At 35.2% G+C, this 25,822-nt stretch overlaps 5 protein-coding genes across 14 annotated transcripts; 2 read left to right on the top strand and 3 right to left on the bottom strand.

Annotated features, from left to right (window-relative positions):
• Nucleotides 1-1,363: 1,363 nt before the first annotated feature.
• On the bottom strand, nucleotides 1,364-2,078 carry LOC115761908 (cytochrome b-c1 complex subunit 6, mitochondrial). Its single transcript, XM_030703926.1, has 3 exons — nucleotides 1,977-2,078; nucleotides 1,691-1,785; nucleotides 1,364-1,612 (listed from the first exon to the last, which is right to left on the bottom strand). Exons 2-3 carry the CDS (start codon nucleotides 1,775-1,777, stop codon nucleotides 1,439-1,441), a joined length of 261 nt encoding a protein of 86 aa, XP_030559786.1. The 5' UTR covers nucleotides 1,778-1,785; nucleotides 1,977-2,078; the 3' UTR covers nucleotides 1,364-1,438.
• A 304-nt stretch (nucleotides 2,079-2,382) lies between these two features.
• LOC115761907 (histone-lysine N-methyltransferase SETD1) lies at nucleotides 2,383-9,158 on the top strand. The gene is made up of 6 exons (XM_030703925.1): nucleotides 2,383-2,567; nucleotides 2,672-3,005; nucleotides 3,064-3,313; nucleotides 3,405-7,174; nucleotides 7,236-7,869; nucleotides 7,929-9,158. The coding sequence occupies exons 2-6, from the start codon at nucleotides 2,701-2,703 to the stop codon at nucleotides 8,100-8,102; spliced, it is 5,133 nt and encodes a 1,710-aa protein (XP_030559785.1). The 5' UTR covers nucleotides 2,383-2,567; nucleotides 2,672-2,700; the 3' UTR covers nucleotides 8,103-9,158.
• Nucleotides 9,159-9,334: 176 nt separating this feature from the next.
• On the bottom strand, nucleotides 9,335-10,891 carry LOC115761906 (mediator of RNA polymerase II transcription subunit 21). Its single transcript, XM_030703924.1, has 2 exons — nucleotides 10,761-10,891; nucleotides 9,335-10,700 (listed from the first exon to the last, which is right to left on the bottom strand). The coding sequence occupies exons 1-2, from the start codon at nucleotides 10,800-10,802 to the stop codon at nucleotides 10,314-10,316; spliced, it is 429 nt and encodes a 142-aa protein (XP_030559784.1). The 5' UTR covers nucleotides 10,803-10,891; the 3' UTR covers nucleotides 9,335-10,313.
• Nucleotides 10,892-12,003: 1,112 nt separating this feature from the next.
• Nucleotides 12,004-24,785, bottom strand: LOC115761925. Of its 10 annotated transcripts, none has more exons than XM_030703954.1 (7): nucleotides 24,557-24,783; nucleotides 23,685-23,873; nucleotides 22,317-22,494; nucleotides 22,102-22,254; nucleotides 21,413-21,564; nucleotides 21,122-21,355; nucleotides 12,004-12,039 (listed from the first exon to the last, which is right to left on the bottom strand). In XM_030703954.1, exons 2-7 carry the CDS (start codon nucleotides 23,777-23,779, stop codon nucleotides 12,015-12,017), a joined length of 837 nt encoding a protein of 278 aa, XP_030559814.1. In that variant the 5' UTR covers nucleotides 23,780-23,873; nucleotides 24,557-24,783; the 3' UTR covers nucleotides 12,004-12,014. The 10 variants fall into 10 exon arrangements, with proteins under 10 accessions (XP_030559814.1, XP_030559812.1, XP_030559810.1 ...); XM_030703952.1 differs by lacking the exon at nucleotides 12,004-12,039 and adding an exon at nucleotides 13,862-13,938 and having other exon boundaries at nucleotides 22,102-22,251; nucleotides 24,557-24,785; XM_030703950.1 differs by lacking the exon at nucleotides 12,004-12,039 and adding an exon at nucleotides 13,862-13,938 and having other exon boundaries at nucleotides 23,685-23,784; nucleotides 24,653-24,784.
• Nucleotides 14,110-16,705, top strand: LOC115761926. The gene is made up of 3 exons (XM_030703957.1): nucleotides 14,110-15,560; nucleotides 15,620-15,792; nucleotides 15,860-16,705. The coding sequence occupies exons 1-3, from the start codon at nucleotides 15,175-15,177 to the stop codon at nucleotides 16,420-16,422; spliced, it is 1,122 nt and encodes a 373-aa protein (XP_030559817.1). The 5' UTR covers nucleotides 14,110-15,174; the 3' UTR covers nucleotides 16,423-16,705.
• Nucleotides 24,786-25,822: the final 1,037 nt, after the last annotated feature.

Below are 25,822 nucleotides of genomic sequence, written 5' to 3' on the forward strand. Positions count from 1 at the left end.
TTGTAGCGCACACAAAGACACTTTGTGAATTGTTTTTGTTAACTCCTTCCTTTCAGTCGGCGGCGAACAAGACAGATGATGATTTAAGGCAAGGAGACTACGGCCATGATAGTGCAGCTACTCAAAATTGGCCTGGCTAGCAATTTGGTCTCTAGATCATCTATGTGCTGGAGGTTTTTCATGCTCAGTTAACGAATGGAAGGGAAGCTCCCAAATCAATAGGTTGGACTATGGCAAACTTAGAAAATGTATCGATGCATGTCAGAACATTTGATTCGTTCTTAGAAAAAATATAGATATGGATAATTTCATAGGTATATGATGGATGTTTTCCCAAGACCTGTTTTTTTGGGTCTTGAAGGCGGTGAAGAGCGAATTGGAGCGAAGTTGGAGATCTTTAAGAAATCTTCTAGCGTATGTCGTTCGATTCAAGTGTTGACATTATGTGGCAAGAATGTTCTTATTACCTTTGTATCTATAATCTATCAACTTAAAAGGACTTATATCTGCAAAAACCAATTATGATCATTTCCAGGGCGGGATTGATTAGCAGGGTGAGCGACGGATGTATTAGTTTTGGTTTAATAAATCTGTTTCTCCAGAGCACTGCGCCCTGCGTAACATGAAAATACAAACAGAGAAACGATACTAGGTTACCGAATTTGAGAATATGATAGACTTTTCTGCAAAACGCCTTTGTGCACACGACTCCTGAAAGCGTCGGTATTGTGGGAAATCCTTTTTATTTTGTTTCAAAAAGAGGTTTTCCCTATTCAAAGAAACTCCGAATATAATATGAGTATACTTATACTTCGGAGCTTTCTAGTGCTATTTACAGATTCAGTTTAATTTCATTGATTCATATCTGTATGATCCCACATTTATGCATTGTTATTACCGTGTACTAATTTTGCCTAAATTGGATTTCCGTGTTGGGAAAACGCCGACATTAAGAGTTGACGCGCTAGCTAGCCAGCTGCCTTGGAATTATAGATCCGGCATAACGGTTGCACAGAAACAAACTTGGGGAATCAGCTCAGCCAATAGCCAACGTTTGCTCAATCTCCACCAATTCCGCATTCTCGCAGATTAAAATAATTTGATAAGGCGCAACTAAAATCCTTAAAGAAATTAACGTTTGTTAGGCATAGCGCAGGCGTTTTTATATGCCTGCAACTATTAACGCTTGCTTGACAGCTCCATGCAAAAAAATAGTAATGAGCCAGACACAGGGTATCTTCCAGTCAGCAATTTTCGACTTTCGTTAAAGCACCCTTAAGTTATTGATAAGATTTCTTGCACACTTTTTCGCACTTATACCGTTTGTATTATAATGCCAACTGCTAAAATAACGTTAATTCAATTACTAAGAATCTTCAACAATTTTACTCAGGCGTAGCTAACAATAATACATATTTATGTTCATGATATTGCTTAACTACTTGAGTTTTGAGAACAGGCTGTGCGCTACGCAATGATCCAACTCAGCGACATAGTCGAACAGTTCCTCCATACATGTTTCGGTTGTTTTAGATCGACTATTTACACGGTCGTTGCATTCTTGATATTTGTTATATAAAGATTCGATATGACCTTTAGCCTGGCACTTATCCTTAAAAAATAAAATGTGATCATTAATACAATACATAACAGCATATAATCAATAAATATCCGCCGACGAAGTACTCACTCTAAGAGCTGCTTGCGGGTCAACAAGTTCCTCTTCATCATCATCAGCCTTAACCACGGGAAGTCCGACAAATTTCCAAAATGCCATTTTAGACGCTGCGAATGATGTTAGATTTGAAATAACAATCTATCTATGCATTTGTAAATAAATATAAACGTGCACATAAAATGTAAGAAAAAATATAGATCGGCTGTTTAGTTAATGGTTATGTATGAAAACTTGAATAATTCATAATTTCAAAACTTGAAACAAAATTAATGAATTAAATTAACTTAAAAATAAGTACCAATTGCCGACTGCTTGTATGGAACTTAAATGTGAAAAGCAAGTTAAAAACTTTTTGTTTAGTGAGTTGTGATGCAATCAACACTGAAATTTTATACTAGAGTTGCCATACTTATAAAACATTTTCTGATATGGCTGCAAATATTCTAGGCCAATATTTTTTTAACGCCGTTGTTATATATTTTACTTACGTTAATAACAAATTACAAGCCGTATTTTGACTGCTTTTGAACAATTAAAAATAACTCTAATAATTAAGTTGAAATAAACTTTTTGGTGAGCAGAATATTCTTGCTTATTAATAATCGATAGAAAGGAGTTCAAACATCGATAACATTGATTTTACACCCCTTCGAGGCCTCGTTTTTTCTGTGTATTTTTTATTCGACAGTGTTTTAATACTTCATGTGTTGTTATATATGGGGAATATTGTATTTTTATGATGCAGATAAAACAACATTGACTTCTGCGTTCAAAGTTTTAGAAGCGCCATATCCCGTGGAAGGACAGATATCTATAACATTTTCGTATCCCTATATAATACACACCCGGACGTGCCTAACGACATAGTCGGCAGTCGTCAGCTTAAAATGTAAGTAGCAAAAGTAATCATATTATTTTTTGCTCAATTTTTGTTTGGTCAAAATAAGAATGTCAAAAATTAAACTAACTGAGGTTGTGATCTTGTTTTTAAAGATTCCGTAAACGTGGCTAATTGTTATGCTATGGATACCAGCAATATTTACAACTCAATTAATGGCGGAGAACCCTCAGGAGAACAGTCACATATTTCCATGCAAGGGTATCGTGATGGTAATGCCTTGAATTCTTTATGCCCAACGAGGATGCATAGAAACTTTAAATTATTAGCGGATCCGCAATTGCTGAAATGTGGCTCTAAGCTTTACCGTTACGACGGTGTTGTCCCCGGAGACCCCACATACCCGACAATTACACCTCGTGATCCACGAAATCCTCTAATTCGAATTCGAGCCAAACCTGTCGAACCATTAATGTTGGTTGTACCCCGGTAAGTAGCATGTAATTAGTCTTTGATTAGATCTTGATATAACATATAAGACTTATAGGTTTGTGATCGATTCTCATTACGTTGGTCAGCCACCTGCTATTGAAGTGACGGTAGTCAATCTTAACGACAACATCGACAAGCAGTTCCTTTCCGGCCTATTAGATAAGTGTGGGCCCACTGATGAAATAAATATATATCATCACCCTACGACAAATAAACATTTAGGCATCGCACGTATAGTCTTTGAAAGCACTAAAGGAGCACGTCAGTTTGTCGATAAATATAACCAGAAATCAGTAATGGGAAAGGTAAGTCTTGCTGGGATTTAAAGAGATTAGTTAAGTAAAATTTTGGAACACTTTATTTATATACATTTATTTTCACATCTTTTTTATACAGATTTTAAACGTATTCTGCGATCCGTTTGGTGCCATTTTGAAGAAGACTATTGATAATTTAACAAATCCGGTTGTAGCCAGGCCGTTAATAAGCACCACACCGCATTCGACAACAACTCTGGTTCCGGCAAACGAACATTTTCATGATTACACCGAAAAAGAAGGTCCACATCTATTATCTGGAAGTGGTTACAACTCATTTCACAAGAGTGCAGTGTTTGGAGAAATAGATAATGATCGTCACAGAGAACGTGAACGGGATAGATTTATAAAAGACCGTGTACGGCATTCCGTTGAAAGAGGCTACGATCGAGAACGTGGGACACGTAATAAATATTCCAGCTCACGTCATAGTCGACATTACTATTCTCGAGGATCTCGTGAAAAAAGTTCGGACTCAAGCAGGGATCGGTTATACAATTCTAGAGAACGAGAAAGAGATACAAGGTCATACGACTACTCTCGTTCTAAAGGACGAGATAAATTTCGAGAGCGTAATAGATCAAGAGATCATTCTCGTGATCGGGTAAGGGAGAGAAGGGATCATCGACCAAGTACGTCAAAAGAACGAGATTATAGAGAACGAGATCGTGATCGATCCATTGATGTTGGAAGTGATCGCAAGGAACGCGTGAGTTCTAAACACGATAAACGTTATTCAAGTCATGAGTGCCATGAAGATGAAAATGGAACCTCTTCAGTGTTCAAAAACCAACAATATTATTCTGGCATTCCGGTATCTAACCTTATATCATCCGATAATTATGGATATGATCATTATGGTTATACTGTTAGTGAAAATATTCAATCTTGGTCTAGTTCCCACAGAAGGTGGCCCGTCTCGCAACCAGATTCACAGCTTATACCCCCACCACCTCCACCCCAGGAAGAAGAAGAAAACTGGGATGATCCCCAGCCACCAGCTCTAACGTTACATACAAAAGATATATCGCCTTCATCCGAGTCAGTTGGTATAAATCTACTATCACCAAGGCGACCAAAGTCAAATAAATACAATAATAATCTCAATAATACTGACGCGGAAATCAGCACAGAGAATGTTGATTTAGATACACGTATTGCCCTGATATTTAAGGGAAAGACGTTTGGCAATGCTCCACCATTTTTGCAAATGGATAGTAGTGATTCTGAAACAGACAAAGCGAAGGTCGATGAAATCAATGAAACTGTTGACCAGCATTGCGATTCAAATAGCATACAAAACAAAAAAGAGAAAAATGTTTCGGCCTTACAGCAGCACGGTGCTAGCGATATATCAAGTGACGACGATATTTTAATTAAAAAAGAAATAGTCAAGCACCCAACTGAAAAGCTGGAAACGAATAATAACAATGATGATAACATGTCTTTGTCAAGTTTATCGTCACATGAAGAAACTACAAAGGAATCTACGAATTCTTCAAGTCAATTAACAACGAAAATTATGTTTACAGGATATACGGAGCCTAATGCTTCACATCAGGGTAATTATTACTATCATCATTCAGCCTATGGATATGGACACTATCCTTCGGCAATAGGAGCAAATTCTGGATTTACAGGGAAGTATTTTTCTAACCCTGCATATATGCAATCCTCATACCTGCCTGGAGTGGTTTCTGCTGACGCTTTTAATTTAGACCCGTATATCCAGTCATATGGCTATCAACATACGCAACCGGATCAAAATGACGAAATGAAACAAAATGTTAAAAAGGTGATGAATTTTATAGTCGAGGAACTGAAGCAAATCCTTAAACGAGATGTTAATAAGCGTATGATTGAAATGACAGCTTTTAAAAATTTTGAGGTTTGGTGGGACGAACAAACCGCAAAAGCACGTTCAAAACATTTGTCTTCCGTGGTCGATACCGCTACAACTAGTAATAACTTAGTAGAAAAACAAATAACGCAGGAGAAGCCTCCCGACATTAATAATTTAATCAACACGCAAAGAGAAATGCCAGATTTTCAATCATTCACCAGTATAGGTATAAGGGCTGCAATGCCTAAATTGCCATCATTTCGGCGTGTTCCCAAACACCCAAGCCCTGTTCCCGATAAGTTGGAACGGGATCTCAGTGATCAAGAAGAAATGGTGCAGCGGTCTGATTCAGACAAAGATGATTCAAATATGGGCAGTTCCGATGCTCAAAATCTTAATTTAAAAAGACGCACACTGCAAAGGGATAGTGGGAAATTGAGAATAACGTCAAGCAATATACGATTAAAAAGAAAAGGAAGTGCATCAAGTTTCTTTTCGTCATCCACATCGTCGTCCTCTAATAGCGACGGTGAAAATGATGCTGAAGATATCGCCAATAGAGCTGAAAACGAAAGGAGCAGCGACGACGAAAGCTTTGATGAAGACATCCCATCAAGCAATTCAAATGAAAGGGACAAATTCCCTAAGAGGCGTAGGCATAATTTTAAAGCTTCAGATGGCAAAATACTAAACGTATATTCAGACTCTGAGGAAGAAAATCAGTCAATAAATCGAATATCAGCAACCAAGCGGGGTCGCACGAAAAAAATGGACATATATTCTGATACTGATGAAGACGATGACCAAAATACAGGGACAAAACGATTTACAAATTCAAAGCCTAATCTCATATCATCTATACCGTCTGACCTTGAAGACATAAGCAAAGATAGTTGTTTTGGTATGGAAGATGTTGGCATTGCTGCTAAATTTGTATCCGAATTAAAGACTGATGAACAAATAGAATCTGAATCCCGCCGATCACCAACACCTGTTCCGCCACCGGATTACAACGAGGAAACTATTTCGAAATCCGATGGGGTAACTCCAGCAAAATCGCATTTTGAATATGATCGTATTTATAGTGATTCTGATGAAGAGCGCGAGTATCAGGAGAAGAGACGTCGAAATACTGAATATATGGCTCAAATCGAGCGCGAATTTTTAGAAGAACAGCAGAAAAATTCACATCAACCAGACAATACATCAAACATGGATCTCAAGTTAGAGATTAATCAAATATCAACTTATGAAATGCCAGAAACACCCGATATTTCAAAAATTCCTCCCACACCAGGTGCAAAATTATTAGTGCAAGAATTAACACTGTTCAAGAAAGATATCCCAGATACTAATGCTGAATCCAAACCCTATTTGATCACAGTAAATACTGAAGCTGTTCCAAAAACTACTAGTATTCAGACGAATGAGAATGAAGGGATAATTGTTTTAAAAACTGAAAGCAATTTAAAAACGGAAGCTTATGACACAGCTCAATCTAGCAGTCAACCAAATGAAAATACCCGAATATATAACGGAAAGCAATCACCTGTTTCTTCAGACAGTGGATCAAGTCAAGCATCTCAAGCTAGTCAAGTGGCCTTAGAACATTGTTATTCTTTGCCACCACAAGCACAAGGTGCCTTTTCTACCGGTGTTTCAACAAGCCAATTTGAATGCAAAAATAAGAAAGATGCCGATAACATGCATATTGTAAGGCCTGGTCCTGGAAGGCCGCGCAAAGATTCTGTGCGTGCCCAAAAGAAAAAAAAAGATTTTTCAGGACGACAGGCAAATAAGAAAAATAAAATAGAATCAATGAAAGACACGCTTTCCGAACTGGTCCGACAAACTGCAAACTTTGTTCCGTGTGAAATGTTTAAAACCCGTGATCAAAACGAAGAAATGGTAATTTTATACACATTCCTAACAAAAGGCATCGATTTGGAGGACATTAAGTACATCAAGACGAGCTATACTGAGCATTTGCAAAAGGAACCATATGCGTGAGCAGACTAATTTTGTTGTAAAATTTAACATTTATTTTAACTTATTTTCAAATTTCAGTATGTTTTTGAACAATACTCACTGGGTTAATCACTGCACCACGGACAGGGCATTTTGGCCGCCTCCTCCCAAGAAACGGCGAAAAGACGAAGAACTAATGCGTCACAAAACCGGTTCCGCGCGTACTGAGGGCTTCTACAAGTTAGATGTACGGGAAAAAGCCAAACACAAATACCACCATGCTAAAGCAAACATACATGACACTCAAGACGAAGATCGGTGCGACGAGCCAACGGTGCTGACGAACCATCACCACAATAAGTTAATATCCAAAATGCAGGGCATTTCTCGTGAAGCACGTTCGAATCAACGACGTCTATTAACTGCCTTCGGTTCAATGGGAGAGTCTGAGCTCTTAAAATTCAATCAACTGAAATTTCGAAAAAAACAGCTTAAATTTGCAAAGTCGGCAATCCATGATTGGGGATTATTTGCCATGGAACCTATAGCGGCTGATGAAATGGTTATTGAATACGTTGGACAAATGATTCGACCAGTTGTTGCCGATTTAAGAGAAACCAAATATGAAGCAATTGGCATTGGCAGCTCATATTTATTCCGAATTGATATGGAAACTATTATCGATGCAACAAAATGTGGTAATTTGGCAAGATTTATAAATCACAGCTGTAATGTAAGTATGATATAGGTACAACAATTAAATCACTTCTTAATTTCCTCTTTTGATTGCAGCCAAACTGTTATGCCAAAGTCATTACCATAGAGTCAGAAAAAAAAATTGTTATTTATTCAAAGCAACCCATTGGAATTAATGAAGAAATAACTTATGACTACAAATTTCCATTAGAGGAAGAAAAAATCCCTTGCCTTTGTGGAGCACAAGGCTGTAGGGGTACGCTTAACTAAAGCAGAGAAACGTTGGCTTTACTGAAGATAAATGTTAATTATTGCTTTCAGTTTAAGAAACTATTACTGAGTTTAGAAGTACACAATATTATTTTATAAATTCTGTTACATTTAAATAGAACATTTTTTGTATCTTAAGTAATTTAAAAGTAAAAATGCAACCGAAAGATTTTATTTTGTAAGATTATCGTTCGTAATGTTTTTGGTTAATAAAGGCTATATTTTACAATAAGTATTTTTCAAAAAAAAAAATCGAATGCCTGTTTTTATATATTGCACTTTGAAAATATCTTATCAAGGATATGCAAAAACATTTTTCCGTGCCGATTTCGCAATTCAAGATGTCATTTTGATCAAGTTTTAACAATTAGAATTCAGAAATTACAAAATATTTATTTTTATATTTATCGTGGTTTGTATATAAATATAAGTCTACTAATTAATACATAAAGTGTAAAGTATTAGAATGTGAATAATCAAATGTGTATAAAGTTAAATAGCACAATAGCATGTAAAGTCTTTTCTTGTATGCATTAAAAATGTTCATGAAAATTGGGATCTGAATTCAAATTTCGTAAAACCTGTTCTCATTAAAATAGGTATTAAGGACGGAAAGACATCAAGTTTATCGAAAAAATAATTAGTAAGCATTTTTCTATGGTAGTCATTGATCAGATCTGGATATTTCGTTTTATTATGTGATTTAAAATGCAGCCACAATTTTATAATATGAGTTGAATAAAATGCATGCAATGGACAGTCAATATTATGACATCTACTTGGTTAAGTGGGATGAAAATATTGACTAAAATTTTTGATTAAAGTTCGTCAATATCAGAACTCTGAAAACTTGCCGTTTCGCGAATTTACTACCTTCGCAATGAAGTTATTATATCTGCCATGGTCCAATCTTGAAGTGGAGAGATTGTTCAGCCAAGTGAATATTGAATTGTTTTTAATAAAACGATTTCATTAAACTTAATATAACATTTATGCTGTTATAAAATGTTTTGAATTTTTTAAATTTTATTTTTTTAAGCCCTTTTACTATTACTGACAATATGAAAAACGAAAACACTACTACATTAAAAACTTTTTGTTAACATTTTTTTGTAAAAAATTTGAATGCTTTTCGCATTTTTTTAAATTAATAAGATCTACATAAAATACATTAAAATATAAATATAACACAAAAATTCAACAAAGAAAAAAACATACCTTACCATTTAACCGATAATATAAATTAAACAATGTGTTTCTTTTTTTATTTTTTAATTATGTATCTCCATATATAAAACCGTATGTCCTGACTGACTGACTGACTGATTGGTCATTAACGCACAGCTTAAGCTGCAAGAGCTAGGAAAATATGGAAAAATCGAGAAAATCGTTTTATCGGGTTGAAATATCCCATAAGACATACCGACGATTGACCATCCAAATGTTACATGAGCTTTGTACAGTTTGAAAAGGATGCAGAAGCGCAACTCTAAAATAAGGGCAGCGCTGTGATATAGAGAGTGTGTGAAGAGAAGGAGTAGCTCGCAACAGATTAGCAATTCACTCAAAAATCGATATTAGACTAAATAGTTTTGGAAAAACGAAGCACGCTAAGCCCGGTCTATCTGGTTTCCCGAGAACGAACAATATACATACTTTATGAGGTCGGAGATGACTCCTATGCGGTACATATTTTGAGATAAAATTATAATACCCATTGCAAGGGTATAAAAACTTCACAAACATGAGAATAGTTAACATATGGCGTTTTATAATATATTTGGGCAGCAAGTTTGGGTTACTTATACAAATAATCAAAAAGCTATCCATACAAGAACGAACTTTTCGACCGATCGTTCTTATGGCAGCTCCATGATATAGATGTCCAATGTCGATTGTATATACATATGTGAAAAAATAAGATTAGTTTGTATATTCAACACATATTTACGGGGATGTCAACAGAACATTTATGTACTTCACAAATTTATTTTAAGAGTATTTGATTTTAAACATATAGAATAGTAAGAAGTAAAAAAATTGGTCTTTGATTTTGAACCTAAAAATATCAATCCTTAAAAATAAATATATATTTCATGAGCACAGTATAATTAGTATTTGGATATTTAACGCGTTCCGTCAGAGCGCTTTAAGTAAAATAAATTGTAACTAGAATAAACAATCAGTACAAGCTATATTCATGCAAGCGATTTATTGTGAACTTGATTTTAATGTTATTTGCATATCCAATTGTGCTTGAGCAATGTCCCCCAAAGCAGACTGGATTTTTTCCAGCAAAAGTTCTCCTTTCTGGACAACTTGTTCAAGTTGCTCAGCAGTTTCTTGGTTTTCAAACTCTAGTCGCTTAAGACTACAATTTTGTAATTCAATGGAACTGTCTTCATTAGGCAAAGACTCAATTAAAGTATCAATGTCTTTAGCACATCGAGCTATTAATTGTGCAAAAAGCTGAGCATAATCCTCCTGAGGTGGGTTTTGTATGGGTGTCTGTGAGCCTGTCCTGTCAAAATTTGCAAACTTGCTGGGGTAAGATGTCTGCTGAATGACACCAATAGCATTGCAGAAGTGTTCTGCTTGCTAAAACAATCACAATATTATTAGCTTCACACAAAATATTGTTACTCAATAGGCGCATACTTGGTTTACGGTATCCTGCAGTTGCGTTAGCCTGTCTGCCATAACTAAGTTATATGTTTTAATCCTTCTTATAAATTTTCTTTAATTTCTACTGTTAAAGACTATAAGGCAAATAGTTGGTTTGGAGATGGTAGCTACTTTTGTTGTTCGATGATATCGATTATTACCAAATTTTTGGTTCTCAATGCGGTCTGAAATGCCTATTCGAGATGTATACTATCGATTGCATTTATATATTAATATATCGTTTTAGTCACCATAAATAACGTTAAAATGAGTCGGCGGTGATATCTATTAATGCCTTTTTTGCAGGATTTCCATTTGCTTAAATATAAGCAGTTAAACATTGTCGATAACGCACCGATTTTCGAGTGCCATACAGCAACGATACTACAGCACGATGAATATCCGATGGTTTTGAGCTATCGTCAACGGTTCGAGATGAGCGAATGACTGTTGCTAACTATCGACGACGAGTCATTATAAATATCGAAATTTGATTTGGGGGAGGCTTTAAGTATTTAAAATGTAAACTGTTTGCAGATACAATATTTTGTATTCAATATTAAAAAATAAAAATTTTAATGAAGCTTAAATATTTTGTTATCAAATATAATTTATTTATTAAATAACCCGGGCTAAGGTTTTGTTAAGCTGCTTTTTATATAGTTTTCTTTTTCCACCACAGTAAAAGGTAATTCATTTTAATAATATTTAATCACATTGTTTTTTATTTTGTTTTTATTTTTAGAATTAAAAAAGAGTAAGAACACAACTAATTTAATAATTTCAAATAAAGGCTAAGAGTAAAACTATTTGTACAAGACCTCAGCCAATAGCAAGAATCCTATAACCATCTCGGCCTTCCGAGATAAGTCCCATCATTTCCATTTTCAAGACAACGGGCTTCCAGAGTCCGCACTTTTTATGCGTCACAGGATGCAAGCGCGTTGATCACAACTAAAATAAATATTGAAATTGTCAGTTTGCAGATTGCTATGTGGCTTTCATAAAACTTGCACGTGCGTTTTTTCAATATTTAATTTCAAATTCTACGAATAAGTTAACGGAACACATTACATTATTTTTAAGGGCTCTCCTTGGTATTAGTGCAATGGGCAACATTAATTATTTTGAATTAAAGGAAATAACGAATTATGAGTACTTACCGATAATTCTTGCTCTTCGTGGAGCGATCTGCAAAGGAGGCTGGGCAAATCTTTCAATTATTAAGTCTGGCAATCGACTGTGTGTTCATCTGCCGTACCAGCTGATGGGTCTAAACAAAACAACGACTACAATTTCCGCAGAGTGCAAAAAGATTCAATGTACTCGCTGTCGTGAATAAAACTATTTTCTCTACTTTTCTATTTAGGCATAGGATTATAGGCTTTTAGCACTTAATTTTTATAATTTAATGTATTGAATAATTAGGAAGACACTCGTTTTTGTCGACCATTAATGAATAAATAAATAATACTATTGTATGGAAACCTTATTATACCCTTTTAGAGAGTATTATGTTTTTGTCATGAAACATGGAACGCATAGAAGGAGACATCTCCGACTCCATAAAGTGTATGTATTCTGGATCAACATCAACAGCCGAGTTGATATAGCCAAGCCTTTCTGTTTGTGTGCCTGATTTTATGCGAACTAGTCTTTTAGTTTTGTAGAGGTCTTTCTTTCTGTTGCAGGCAGTTTACATTTCGGAATCGGCCTGATCGGACCACTATACCATATAGTTGCCCTAAGAACGATCTAGATATCGAACCCAAACTTGGCATATATAATTTTCACGATGCTTCCTACATACAGGAGTCAAAATATTATTAACGTCGGACCACAATATCATATAGCATATAGCTTTGGAAACGATCGATTGAAAATAAGTTTCTTGAATGGCAATCGCAGCATTTACGAGCTTCACTAAACTCATGTATTTACAGGGTATGATATCTTCGGCGTGTCCAAGATACCCTTACTCCCTCGCTATAAATTTAAAAGTAATGCCAAAAGTTTTAAGAATCAAATGAGCCAGCCCATTCCACAATACCATTATTGCATAACTTTCTGGCACTTCTGGTATTAAACACATATGAATGTGCTGTGCATTCGAATTACATAAGATTTAGTGGACACGCCGCACTAGCTATGTCATTTGAAACGAAACTTACTGCCGAATATGTCAGAAACGAATGTAAAATGTTACTTAAGCTTACCACTTCTGGAAACGGAAAAACAGGGTATAAGCATAGAGTTGTGGTTCCTTGGGATCTGAACCATGACCACTCTCAACATACTCCAATGCGGCACAATGCGCCTTAAAACTTACATAGGTGAAGATCAAGACAACATAAAACATAAACCCGTTTCTTGGAGCATACTCAGTCAACCGACGCTCTTCAGTCGTTAAAAATTTCTCCAAACCAGTTAAGCAACTCAAAGAGCCGAAAATGTGACTGAAATCCGCATGCTCGGCCTCGAGCTTAATCAGTATTGGTTTAAAGCTGCTGAGCAATACACGAAATTCGTGTGTAAGAAGTGATAACTCTGCGGCTGCTTTGTGTGCGACAAAGAAGTGAAAGGCCCATTTTTGTTTACAGCCACAAATTTGCGATCTACATAGGCGAATAGAATTGCGGCGAGAGAGTAAAGTGACATCGTATCAAATTTTATACCACAACTTGCTATGAAATTTGGTAACCAAAACAGAAATAACCTACAAGTGAGTAACTTATTTTGAAGATGTACAAACTATGTATGTATGTATATGTACATCTGTACATCTGTACATCTGTTCATATGCATGAATCTATATGTTTCTATATACATATGAGCGAATGCTAACACATTTTTGTGTAGAGTTGTGCATGAAAACATATAAAAAAGTTTTATGTAATCTGTATAGGTGAAAGTTAGACAATGAAAGCAAATAAAATGATATGTGCGTGCATCTGCATACATATATAAGGTGGTAATCATACTATTCATATACATATTTTACCAATATAAAAAGATCTCTGTATTCTGCATGTACATATATTTATATATTTTCATTTTAAATTTTCATCAAATAATACAAAATTAATTCGCTTGGCAAATTTACAAAAATAATTTTAAATTTGTACTGCATATTCAGGAAGAGCTTGTTCGTCTTTTAAGACTGGTTCTTAGCCTGTCGAAAAAATATATATATATTTTATTTTATTTTAAACCAGTTCTTTTGTACATAATATGTGTAGAGAGATAAAAATAAAATTTTATGACGATCGATTAACGAATAAACAAAAAACCAACTGAGAGGTTGGTACATACAAAAATAAAATATAAAAGTATATGTGTTTTATAAAAATATCGTTTTGAATATTTTATTCATTAAAGAGAAATCTTCTATTATCGACCTGCTATTAACTGTGACCCACGCACGGTCCAAACGTGAAGCTAATCATTGACTGATGCTTCCTTTTGGGTTGATAGGGAAAACTAAGACGGGGGTTTGGAAAGTTGAACTTGTAAACGGCGTACAGAATTTGTATGAAAAACATCAAAAACAACAGAGACATATAATTGTATTTTGGGCGCCAGACTTAAAGGCGACATAAATTCGGCGGCAAGTTGACAATTTTTATATTTACTTGCTCACATGTTTGTTATTCTTAAAGGAAAACAAATTAGAATGCATAAACACAGCAATATACATTGACAAATTATTGGGAGCTAACTAAAAACAATTTAATTTACTAAAATAACTTTTTTGGCGGGCCTCAATCAAAAATCATTGGCACTTACGAATAAATGAGTAAGAAATTGTTTTCTCATAAAATATATGATTTATATTTAATTTATTGTCAAACGGAAGAGTTTTCTTTTGTGCAATTGAAACAAGAGGAACTCGATATGAACAACGAGAACATTAATATGTTTAGAAGCTAGCGTTTACTTAGTTTGTTGAGTGGATCGTAACCGGGACAATGGGCTGTTAATGTGGCAGGACTCCTCCATGTGGATAGCCTGAGGAAGTACTAATGACAGTTTTTATGCTTCTAATTTTTTTTTTGTAATCGATTGAAAACTTCCAATTTTTAATTATTAAAATTTGAATAAGTAAAGCAATATGATTGGGAACATTATTTATTTGACCCCGGCGGCGTCGGGTTGCTTTTTCTTGGCGTGTAATCAATTTGTGGTTAATTTTTACTTCTTCGTGCGGGAGGATGGGTCGATGGAACGCGTGATTCCATATATGCGTGGTGAAAGTTTTACCGTCCTAACTAAAACGCAATCGGAGAACGGTGCGTCGACAGATGCTTAAACAAAAAAAAAATTGTATTTTATACAAAAATGTTTTAGAATTTAAGCTGTTTATCTGATCTGATCTCATAAATTAATTTTCAAGTTTATTTTTCAGGGAATGTCATGGCGAGAAGCTGGGTTTAGAAAAAGCGAAATCAAGCCCGAATCACGAACTTTTCTTATCTTGTGCCTAGTTGTCTCCTGTTTTATTCATTACGGCGATGCGCATGGAAGACTTATCGAACCCCCAAGTAGGGCATCGGCTTGGCGTTATGGATTTCAAACTCCGCCAGACTACAATGATCATGAACTCTATTGCGGTGGCTTCACTCGACAGTGGAAGCATAATGGAGGAAAATGTGGGGAGTGTGGTGATGCTTGGGACTTGCCTGAGCCACGCCCACATGAACATGGTGGCCAATGGGGGCAGGGTGTTGTTGTTCGAAGCTATTTGCCGAGCTCCGAAATCATAATTCGTGTAGAGTTGACTGCCAGTCATATGGGGTAAGAAAACTCTAGTAAACAAATAAGAAGGCTTATCGGTTAAAAGATTTTCTTCACAGGTACTTTGAGTTCAGGTTGTGCCCGAAGCCAAGTGCTAAGCAGTCTTGCCTTGATCAAAACGTGTTGCATATAATAAGCGGTTCGCCCTCGCAGCGTAGCCCAGCAGACTTGGACAGTAGATTCTATCCCCGTAATGGTAGTCGCATTTATGAAATCAAAGCGCAATTGCCTGGTAAGTTTTTTGTAAACGTGTTTTTTTTATTCACTGTTTCCATATTTATTTGTTTCTATATTTGCAGACCTATTATGCAATCAATGCGTGCTACAGTGGCGCTATATAGCCGGAAATAATTGGGGCCTATGTGACGATGGAAATGGTGCAGTTGGTTGTGGTCCTCAGGAGGAGTTTCGGTCATGTTCGGATATCGCATTAACAAAAGATGCGCGTCTGCCGAATCGTCCTGTTCGACCTATACACCGCATTACTACACCTGCTACAATTCCTAAGAATGATCAAGTTGAAGTGAATAACAAACAGTTCACTTCGTTAATATTCTTGATCGGCTTTATTTTATTACTGCTGATATCTGGCTTAGTAATTAGTAGTGTATACATATTCCTTAAGCCTGCTAAGCTAATTGAATGGAGGGATTTGTTCCTCAAAAAATTCTGTCAGAAGCAGAAAAAAGCACCTTTAGTTAACCTATCACAGAGCAAGCCCGTCATGTCTCTTGGGACTATTGAAAAGTGCGAAGACAACAGCAATACCAGTCAATTGCCAAGTCTGCTGAATACAGCGCCGATTCCCCCACCTAGAACAAAACGAGACATGCGTATTAAGGAAATATCCATTATATCCTAAGAATTGTTCCTCTCTGTAAATTGGTATGGGCTAAAATGATTGCTCCCTGAACCCAACCCATTAGTATTCTTTGCATTTCTTAACTATATTATTGTAAACACAAAACTGATTACTTTAATATTATTTTTATCAATGATGTATGCGCATATGACTAGTATGGCTTACAATTTAGATTAACTAAAGTGTTTACAGTCGACTGCGTTGTTTTAACATAGATATTTAAGATAAATAATTTTTTGTGATACCAATGTATGTAACCGTTTCCAATATTCAAAAAATAGTTTTTGTCTAGTAAAAAGTTGCCTAACTTGTACATTTTGAATTCTAACATTTTGAATTCTAAAATGTTCATGTTGCCAATTTTGCTTAGAATTGGCGCATGATATAGACTTACTATTTGCAAAATGTGTACTGATTCATTTATTTTCGACAAAATAGCTATATATGCGAGATTTTGCTCAGTTTACATTTCAACAACTCTCACAATACAGAGGAATATATAATTTTTTTTTCTGCTGATTGCCGACCAATAAATTATTTAAAACGATATTACTCTTTCACCTTACTTTCGATCGAAAAATTTTTGATATACCGATATTTCGACCTATCTGTGAAATTTACGATTTTTTTCTGATGCATACTTTATAAGTTGTATATGAAATAATTTGAAGAATGTTTTGGAAACATTTAGAAAAAATACTTTTTTGTCAAGGTATTTTATTTGCTTTGTTACGAAAAGGGAAAAAATAGAATTGCTCTGTGGCTGCGATCAGCATTACTTTTAAGCCAAAAATAGATGCCTGCATACATTAGGAAATTATGGAATATGAAGATGTTTCAACAAAAACATTTTGGAAGGCTTTCTACAAAAGAAAACAGCATGGGTCTACAGTCTAACAATAAGATCAATATCAAGACAGTATTTTTCTTTCTTGCGGTGAACTATTTTTTCTAATTTTTTTGCGTTATTAAAGGTGACTTCATATATGTATGTATGCAACCATAACTTGAGTAAATCTTAACCGATTTTAACAATCGCAACGCTTGTAAAATTTCGAGTAACAAATAGGTTACAATAATTTTGAACTATGGTTAAAAAGGTATTACAAAAATGTTTTTTTTTTTACTTCTTTTTTAAAATTAGGAACAACCTATATTTCATTAAAATACATTTAATATAAGTCGACAAAGTTGTACACTTCCAAGCCAAAATGTTAAAGATTCATGTCTTTCATTGACTTTGCTGTTATGAGCTCGACCATATTTACAGTCTGCGAATTCACGGCTATAACTTATCCTAATTATAGCTCCCTTAAACCTAACAAAATGCTATATATTACCATTATTATAGAGTATTAAAAAGTAATAGTAATAGATTGCATGTTGTTAGGTTTTTGGGAGCCACATCACTACTAGTAGTGGAAATACCTCCATCAATTTATATGCCTTTTCTTGTACAATAACAACACCCTGTGTAAGAGTATAATGTACGAAATGACTAGTTGCTAGTTTCTTTCATTAGTCAAGTGTCAGTATTGGTTCTCGGCAGACGTGTGTTCTGCGCGACTCGACGTAAAACGCGTGCATTTATATCTGCACATACAGACATATGTATATGGAAAAACTATTTATATCTTACGAATTGTAAAAAAAACCAACAAGTTTTGAAACAATTTTATTCAATGGCGTCGGTGTATGAAAAACCATCTGTTCCCTTGAGCGGAATTGTGCAAACTGCTGAACAGCTCGATAATTCAGATACAGATCAAGATAATATTCCATACCATGCCCGTGAGAATGCACTTCCATTCACATACGGTAACGTCCCAGAAGGTTTTGATACGAGCGATTTAAACCATGTCGACGGAAATGTGTGCATCGATGCACTGGAAACAAAAATGGTTGAAAACAAAAATCCCGAAGCCCGTTCGTATACAATTCGAAAAACCGTTCGACCCAGTATTTCTGCATCGTGTCCATTGGTACGAAAGACACCCTCCCGGCAAGAGTTTGAACATATGCTAATGGAACGTAAGGGGCATGCGGTACACTCAGACAGAGACTTTTCGATAAAGTTAGCACACGATGAGACAATTCAGAAAGATTTGGATGAGCTTCAAAAAAGGCTAAACAGGCCTTATCTTGACATCAAAGAACCGAAAGAAACACAGGTTGGGTCCATGGAGCTATCTGATGCTGAATCAGGTTCTTCAACCCAACAAATGAATCCACAATTACAATTGGTGGAAAATAAGCGGTCGAAGACGCCCACCTTTCCATTTGTTCAAAGACCATTTAATTCTGAGCGCTGTGTCAGTCCATATCCAACACCCAATATATCGAGTACTCCAATGGTTAACGATAATTCTGCATCAGAGCAAGACAATCGGAATCTTCGGCATATCGGTGGTATCAGTCTTACCAAAGAAGTTGAGCCGCGTTTGGTTAAATTTGCAAAAGACTCCTCACAGTTTTGGTATAAGCCCAACATGAGTCGTGAAGAAGCGGTTGATTTATTACGCGATGCAGTACCCGGAACATTTCTTATTCGTAACTCAACTACCTACCGAAATGCATTTGGCTTGGTCTTACGCGTAGCTAAGCCACCTTCCGGCATGGTGACAGGACCAGAATATGGAGATCAACTGGTCCGCCATTTTCTCATAGAACCTACAACTCGTGGTGTCCGCCTTATGGGATGTACCAATGAACCTATATTTACGTCTTTGTCTGCCTTCGTATATGAGCATTCGATTAACCAAATGTCTTTAGCTTGCACTCTCAAAATACCAGATAAGGATCTGCTGCTTATCTCAAATAACGAAGAACTCATCTTAAAACAAAAACAAATGCTTGCACAGGGTGCCGCATGCAATGTGCTCTACTTGTTTCAGGGCGATATGGAATCCCTAACCGGTGACGATGCAGTTCGAAAGGCGGTGCTTGAAATGAACTCAGAGCCTGCGCGAGTAGTTCCCTTAGAGGTTCACTTAAAGATATCAGAACAGGGAATTACCTTAACTGACAACACACGTACAAAGTTTTTCCGACGGCACTATCCATCAAAGAATATTTCGCACCTGTGTATGGATCCTGGCAATCACTTTTGGAGTGTCCCAGCAGCTAACAAAGGATTGGAGCACTCAATCAAAAAATCAATATTTGCGTTTATAGCACGCCCCTTGACCGGCTCAAAAGACAACCAATGTCACATATTTTGTGATATATCCCCCATGCAACCAGCTTCCGCTATAGTTTCATTTGCCCACAAAGTTCTACCACTTGACAATTCAAATTGTAAAATGTTATGAATTCTAATAAGCTGTATTCGGTTTTAAAATAGTAATGTTGTGTTCAGATATCTTACTCAACAGCCGAGCCGCTCAAGCCATTCGTCTGTAAACAATCTATAAAAGCTCGAGATATTTTTATCAATTCAAAAATAGTTATAACAAGAAAAAAATTAAAGTTAATCAATTAAATAAATAAATGCTAGCTAATATTTCCCGAGCTTGCCTCGCCAAAAGTTTTGGTTTTCAACTTCAGTCACTGAAACACTTATCCATTAAGTTTTTATGTATAGATTTTAAAATAAATTTGAAACCGATCGAACTGTACTTAAAACACTGCCCATACAAACTTTGACTTACATTTTCCACCCAGGCAGGATGGAATTTTCGAAAAGAGTGAATTATTAAATTTATTTATTTATTATTAAATTATTTTATTTATTTAAATAACTTTTGAAATGAGCTGAAACTTTGTCCATTAAAGCATTCAACCCATGGCCCACATCTAAGATAGGTGGATTTTGCGAAAAGTTGATAAAAATGTATTTTCGTAAACAGTTTGCCAGCAATTTAGCATAGTTGCATAAGCAATTTCCAAAATTCGCTGGCATACGTTTTCATTAAATTCTTATGTAAGGCTTTATAAAATACTTGAATCCAAACGGATGAAATATAAAATTTTTACCAGCAGAATTCCGGAATCATTTTTATTAAGAGGAAATTTCTTAGGCTTTGAGTGCTGAAGCCGCAAACGTTGTTATTTCGATTCAAAATTAGTAGACACGGGCAAAACACTATGAGCATTATGAGAAGGTTGGGTCTGCAAGGGTATAACATCTTCGGCGTGCCGAAGATAACCCTTCTTTCTCGTTTTTTTATAAATTTGTTTTTATTACAACTAAAGCAAACGAGCGCCTAGCGCGAGCTGCATTTGGTGCTTGAATAGCAAGGTTCAGGGTATCCCCTAGTTGGGAAGTCCCGACTAGAGCCTCTTAATTGTTGTTTGGTTTTTGATTTAATTTTCGGTATGCATGTTTATATAGTTTTAATTTGTTTATAACGATGCTACTTTATATTCCTTTACCAATTAAATCTGTAACAACAAGTGTGAAGCTAAGGAAAGTGGGGCGTAGCGCGAGCTGCCTTTGGTGTTGGGGAAAGAAACGTTTTGGTTTCCTCTAGTGACATGTTTAAGCTATTATTGCACTATGAAAACATTTTTCTGTTTTTACTTTTTAAGAGGTCGTGCTAAAATTTTTGTAGTCGTGACGCAGTCATGCAAACACAAGACAAACAAAAAAACAGACATTTGCACTGCAATTTAATGCCCCCGATGAATATTTATTTAAGTTTTCCAAAAAAAAAAGTTTTTTTCAGTTTTCCTATTTCCAAAATAATACTTGACTTACTCACTAAACTCGGCCGAAGAACCTGTTATTCCTGATATTAATTTCTTAGTAAATTTACGTAACTCCAAGGGATCCTCGTTGTTAAAATCATCCATTACCAATTGCATTTGCTCCTTTAGTCCATCGGCAATGGATGTTGTGATTCGATCTTTGAAGAGGTTTGTTATAGGACTTAGAATAAATCCTGTAAACTCTCGAATTAAACGAGTTTGATCCAATTGTACATGAATATTGCTATTATGGGAAATAGGCGTATTATTAAATATATGTTTTTCTGATTTATTACGGCACCTGAATTCAATTATGCGAAAGTCGTGAAGATGAAGCTTTGAATTAATTACATTGACAGCGAGCTCAGCATAAATGATCGTGTCATCTAATGAGCCAATCACTTTTCCATATCCCTCAATTGCCATTAACTTTAGCAAAAAGTTATATTCAAACTATAAAGAAGAATATATTTTACAAATTTATTATTATTACATATAATTTGTATACATTTAAATGCATTAATTCATTCATAGATATATTCATATTCTATATCTTTGGCATGGTATAAAGGCGAGATGGGAAAACCGTCACCATATTAATGAAGGCAATTCGTAATATGAAAATATTATTTATTCATAAAATGAGATTAAAAAATAGTAAAAATATATGATTTCATTGATTATTATTCCTGATAAAGAAGACGAGCTGAGTCAATCAAGCCATGATCAAGTATGATTAATAATATCACACGATCAAACACTATAAAAGCTAAAGATTTCAAATTTTGAATAGATCTGCCGGTTTTCAAAGATAAATGTTTTTAATCCTGGGCTTTACGAACTTGGAATATTTATGCACTTATAAATAGCTGATTGACTAAATCAAGTCTAAATCAGTTTTACGTATTATCTAATAATATTTTTTTAAATTTAAACGATGTGGAGGTGTATATAATACATACATTTTTTTTTAATTCTTGCTGTGCGTACCTGAAGTTTATTAATTTTTAAATAAAATTTGCTCAAGAACGATTTTCCCTCATATGTCATATAGGCATTGTTGTGTCTTTGTATTCCAGCAAGGTTGTAAACAATTCCGTTATTTAGATGAAGGCCAGCCTCGTAAGTGATGAAGAAAGGCTTCTTAAAAGTTTATTGATTTATATAAATTGGTAATATTAACGTTTAACTTAAATTAGACTTACAATAGAAATACTCTCTTTCATGTCTGGAAGCTCTAAATGTTCTATGCCCAGCTTTTGAAGATGGGAAAGCACCATGGGCGTCACCACGTCGACTTCGGCATCGATATTGGTCCAGCCGACATCTTCCTTTTCAAAACTGCTCTTTGGCATGGCATCATCCCCTGCATCACGACGAACACTTTAAGAAGAAGTAAAGCTCTCGGTGGGGATATATAGTTTTAGATTAAGGTGTAAATGAATGAAGAAGTAAGAGTACTGCTACCCTGAACCCAGCGCCGACCTGCCATTTATAAGCATCTTTGCTTTCTTCATACATATACATATGCATACTGCTTCGCAGTCCTGCAGTCTTGAATTAATTTTCTTAAAGATCTTTACTAATGAGCCTACATATAATACTACACCCCTTTAACGTTTTAAACGAATTTATCATCCAAGAAGGGTGAAATATGCGAAATGTTTGAAACACACTTTAGATAAGTTTTCGCAAATATCAAAGACCGTAGTAGCTAGAAAAGTTTGCAATTTTTTTTCTCCAATGTAACGTTTACGATGTCGTCTGCAAAGCCTACTATGCTGTAACCAGGTGGTAGGGCAAGTCAGAGTCAAAGTTAAAGGCGTTATTTTACATCTAGCGTTGTCACAAGGCAGTATTTTTTAGCCCCGTCACGCATTCGCGGTTCTTCCTGAATACTGAAACCCCGTCTTAATGTGCATGAGGCAACTGCAGTGAAAATTTCAGCTTCCTACCTCTCACGGGTTGGGCTATGCGTTGATCACCAATCAGTCAGTCAATAAGTCAGTCAGTCAGGAGGAAGACAGCATCTCCGACCCCATACAGTATATATATTCTTGATCAGCATCAATATCCGAGTCGATCTAGCCATGTCCGTATGTCCGTCCGTCTGTCCGTATGTATGAGCGCAAGGATATCCGCTAAAAAATTTGATCAAGATCAGATAAGAAACAGAAAAGGAAATGTGTTTTTGAAACGTGTTTGCTGCAGCTTGCGCAAATTCCAAGAATTTCTGTATACATGTACACATGCACATTCATGCGCGTCTCCTTCGAATTCTATTAGCAGCATTGCAATTGCGATTGTATGTTTTCTATGCGTACAGGCAACATAATTAATTTTTTTTTAATATTTGATAATCGTATTTGTAAGAAATGCAATAATTAAAAACCTTTGGAACATTAAGAGGAACGTTAAGTTGTTAATTGAGTACATTTTGCTAAGGCAAAGAATACATAATTATACATATTTTTAAACCAAGAAATTTATTAAATATTTAAGCTTTACGATACCGACCAAATATTAATTTGACTGAAAAGGTGCCTATCCAATTAATGTACATTTATAATTACCTGCTTAAATCCCGCTGCACTCTGCCGTTTGCAGTAAACACGAGGAATAATATTCCAATTAAGTATAATGCCATTTTAACTCTAGACACATACATAGTATCTAGATAACATATATAAATCTAAGGAAAATTTAAGTTTGTGTATGCAAATAGATTTGTTTTCTTGTATTATCGAATTTGAGATCTATTGCTTAGGGGTTTTAACGTTAATATGGAATAGTAAATCAGTCCTTATATCAGATTATGTTTAAATTCGACTTTAGTGATCATATTTGTAAATAGATTATTAAAAATCCCATACGATGTATCATTATTTTTTTAGTTCTAAACAGGTTCTAAACAACTCGAAACCGGAAAAATCCAATTTATATATATTCTGATATGTCATTATTATTAAGTAGAGTGTCGTGCACTACGACCTGGACCTGACAGTACGTATAAAATAAAAAAAAATCCATTTAAACAGTATGCAAATTGTACAAGATTATATTTTAGGTATATTTACATACACATACATATTTCAGTATCGTAGCAAGGACAATTTACAAATAAAAAGAAAATAAACGTTTGAAATACGTACATATATCACACACTTTATTATTTTGTACTAAATCATTTCGATAAAAAAAAGGAAAACGAATGCATATAGTATATGTACATATATGTGTGCACTTTTATTGTGTGTACATTCGAGTACTAACGTTCACTGTTTAAATAAACACTTAATTGATTCATTTGCATTCTATACACGAATTAAATATACTCATAACTGAAGCTGTTGCGTATTAATGCACAGTTGAACGTATATGAGCACATACAAATTATTATATATCTACGATACACTCATATATGAATTTAAGCCAACAAATTTACCCATGTCCATATACTTAAGAACTATTTGATAATAGCATGTTTTTAGTAAAATGAATAGTATTCGGCACAAAGTATATCACTTTAGCATATGCATACCGCGCACAGAGGCCCTAGTATGTTGAAGTTAATTACTTGCTTCCTATTCAGTTATTACTGCGAAGCGTTTATAAGTTTCAGCGAGCCGAGATCTAAAACCACACTTGACGCATTCGTGAGAGCGGTTGAAACGAAACTACTGCCGAGAGAAAAAAAAACGACAAAGCCTCGCCCAATTATTTATTGGAATCCAGCCTTGATCTTGCGGAGCTTTTGACTCGTGCTTTGTTAAGTAAAGCTTGCCCATTCATTTGTACATGTAAGCTTATAGATTTTGCAAAGTAGTTTGCATACCCTGTAATACGAAAATGGGTAACATTAAGTTTTACCACTAACCAAACAACATCATATGGAAGAGAGTAAGCCAAAGCAGTTTCCTGTGGCGTAAGCGAATAAAATGACATCATATAGATATCATATCATATATCTTGCTCTCTTGCTCGCGATTTTGGACCAGATGTCTTCGAATTCTTTTTGCCCACAATGGTTGTTCAGCATGTCCAGTCTATATTTTGCTACTGGTTTTACAAATGCATATGCTAGAGACAGGAAACGTCTTTGTCCTTAATGTCTCAGAAACTTGCACAAAAATACAATTTTATATAAGGTGTAAGAAATGAGAATTGGGATTAACATGCCAAGCAAGGGTAATGCTATCTTAGCCGAAATCCATATTACCCAGCTCTATAATTAACAAGAGGCTCCCGACTAGATGATACTCTGAACCCTCTTTTACCAACACCAAATGCAGCTTTTCCTTTTTCAGTTCCATAGACTTGGCTAAATCTACTCGACTCATAGTCCTACACAAGAACATATAAACTCGTTTTGCGTATGGTATAGAATATATATTTCCAATTTTAAGTCTCAAGCTTTTTAAGTTTCCGACATGGCTAAATCGAAATTATAGGGCTCGATATGGCTCCTTCTGCCTGCACATACATATAAAAATATAGATAGAAATTTGAAGAACAGACACTCTTGTTTTGTCTATGGGGAATACTAAACAATATACAAAAATCGGAACAGTAATCTCATTTTTTTTCTTATCAAGAACAAAATGTGTTGTATTGGTGCTAACCGTTTTACTCATTTTTATAAATATGCGAAAACCCAACAAGCATACTAGAGAACCAAAACGTTTATCACTTGTTAAGTTCGAAATTACGT

Source organism: Drosophila novamexicana, unplaced genomic scaffold, assembly GCF_003285875.2.
Source record: "Drosophila novamexicana strain 15010-1031.04,08,12 unplaced genomic scaffold, DnovRS2.1 tig00000512-arrow-arrow-pilon, whole genome shotgun sequence".
Taxonomy (NCBI): Eukaryota; Metazoa; Arthropoda; class Insecta; order Diptera; family Drosophilidae; genus Drosophila; species Drosophila novamexicana.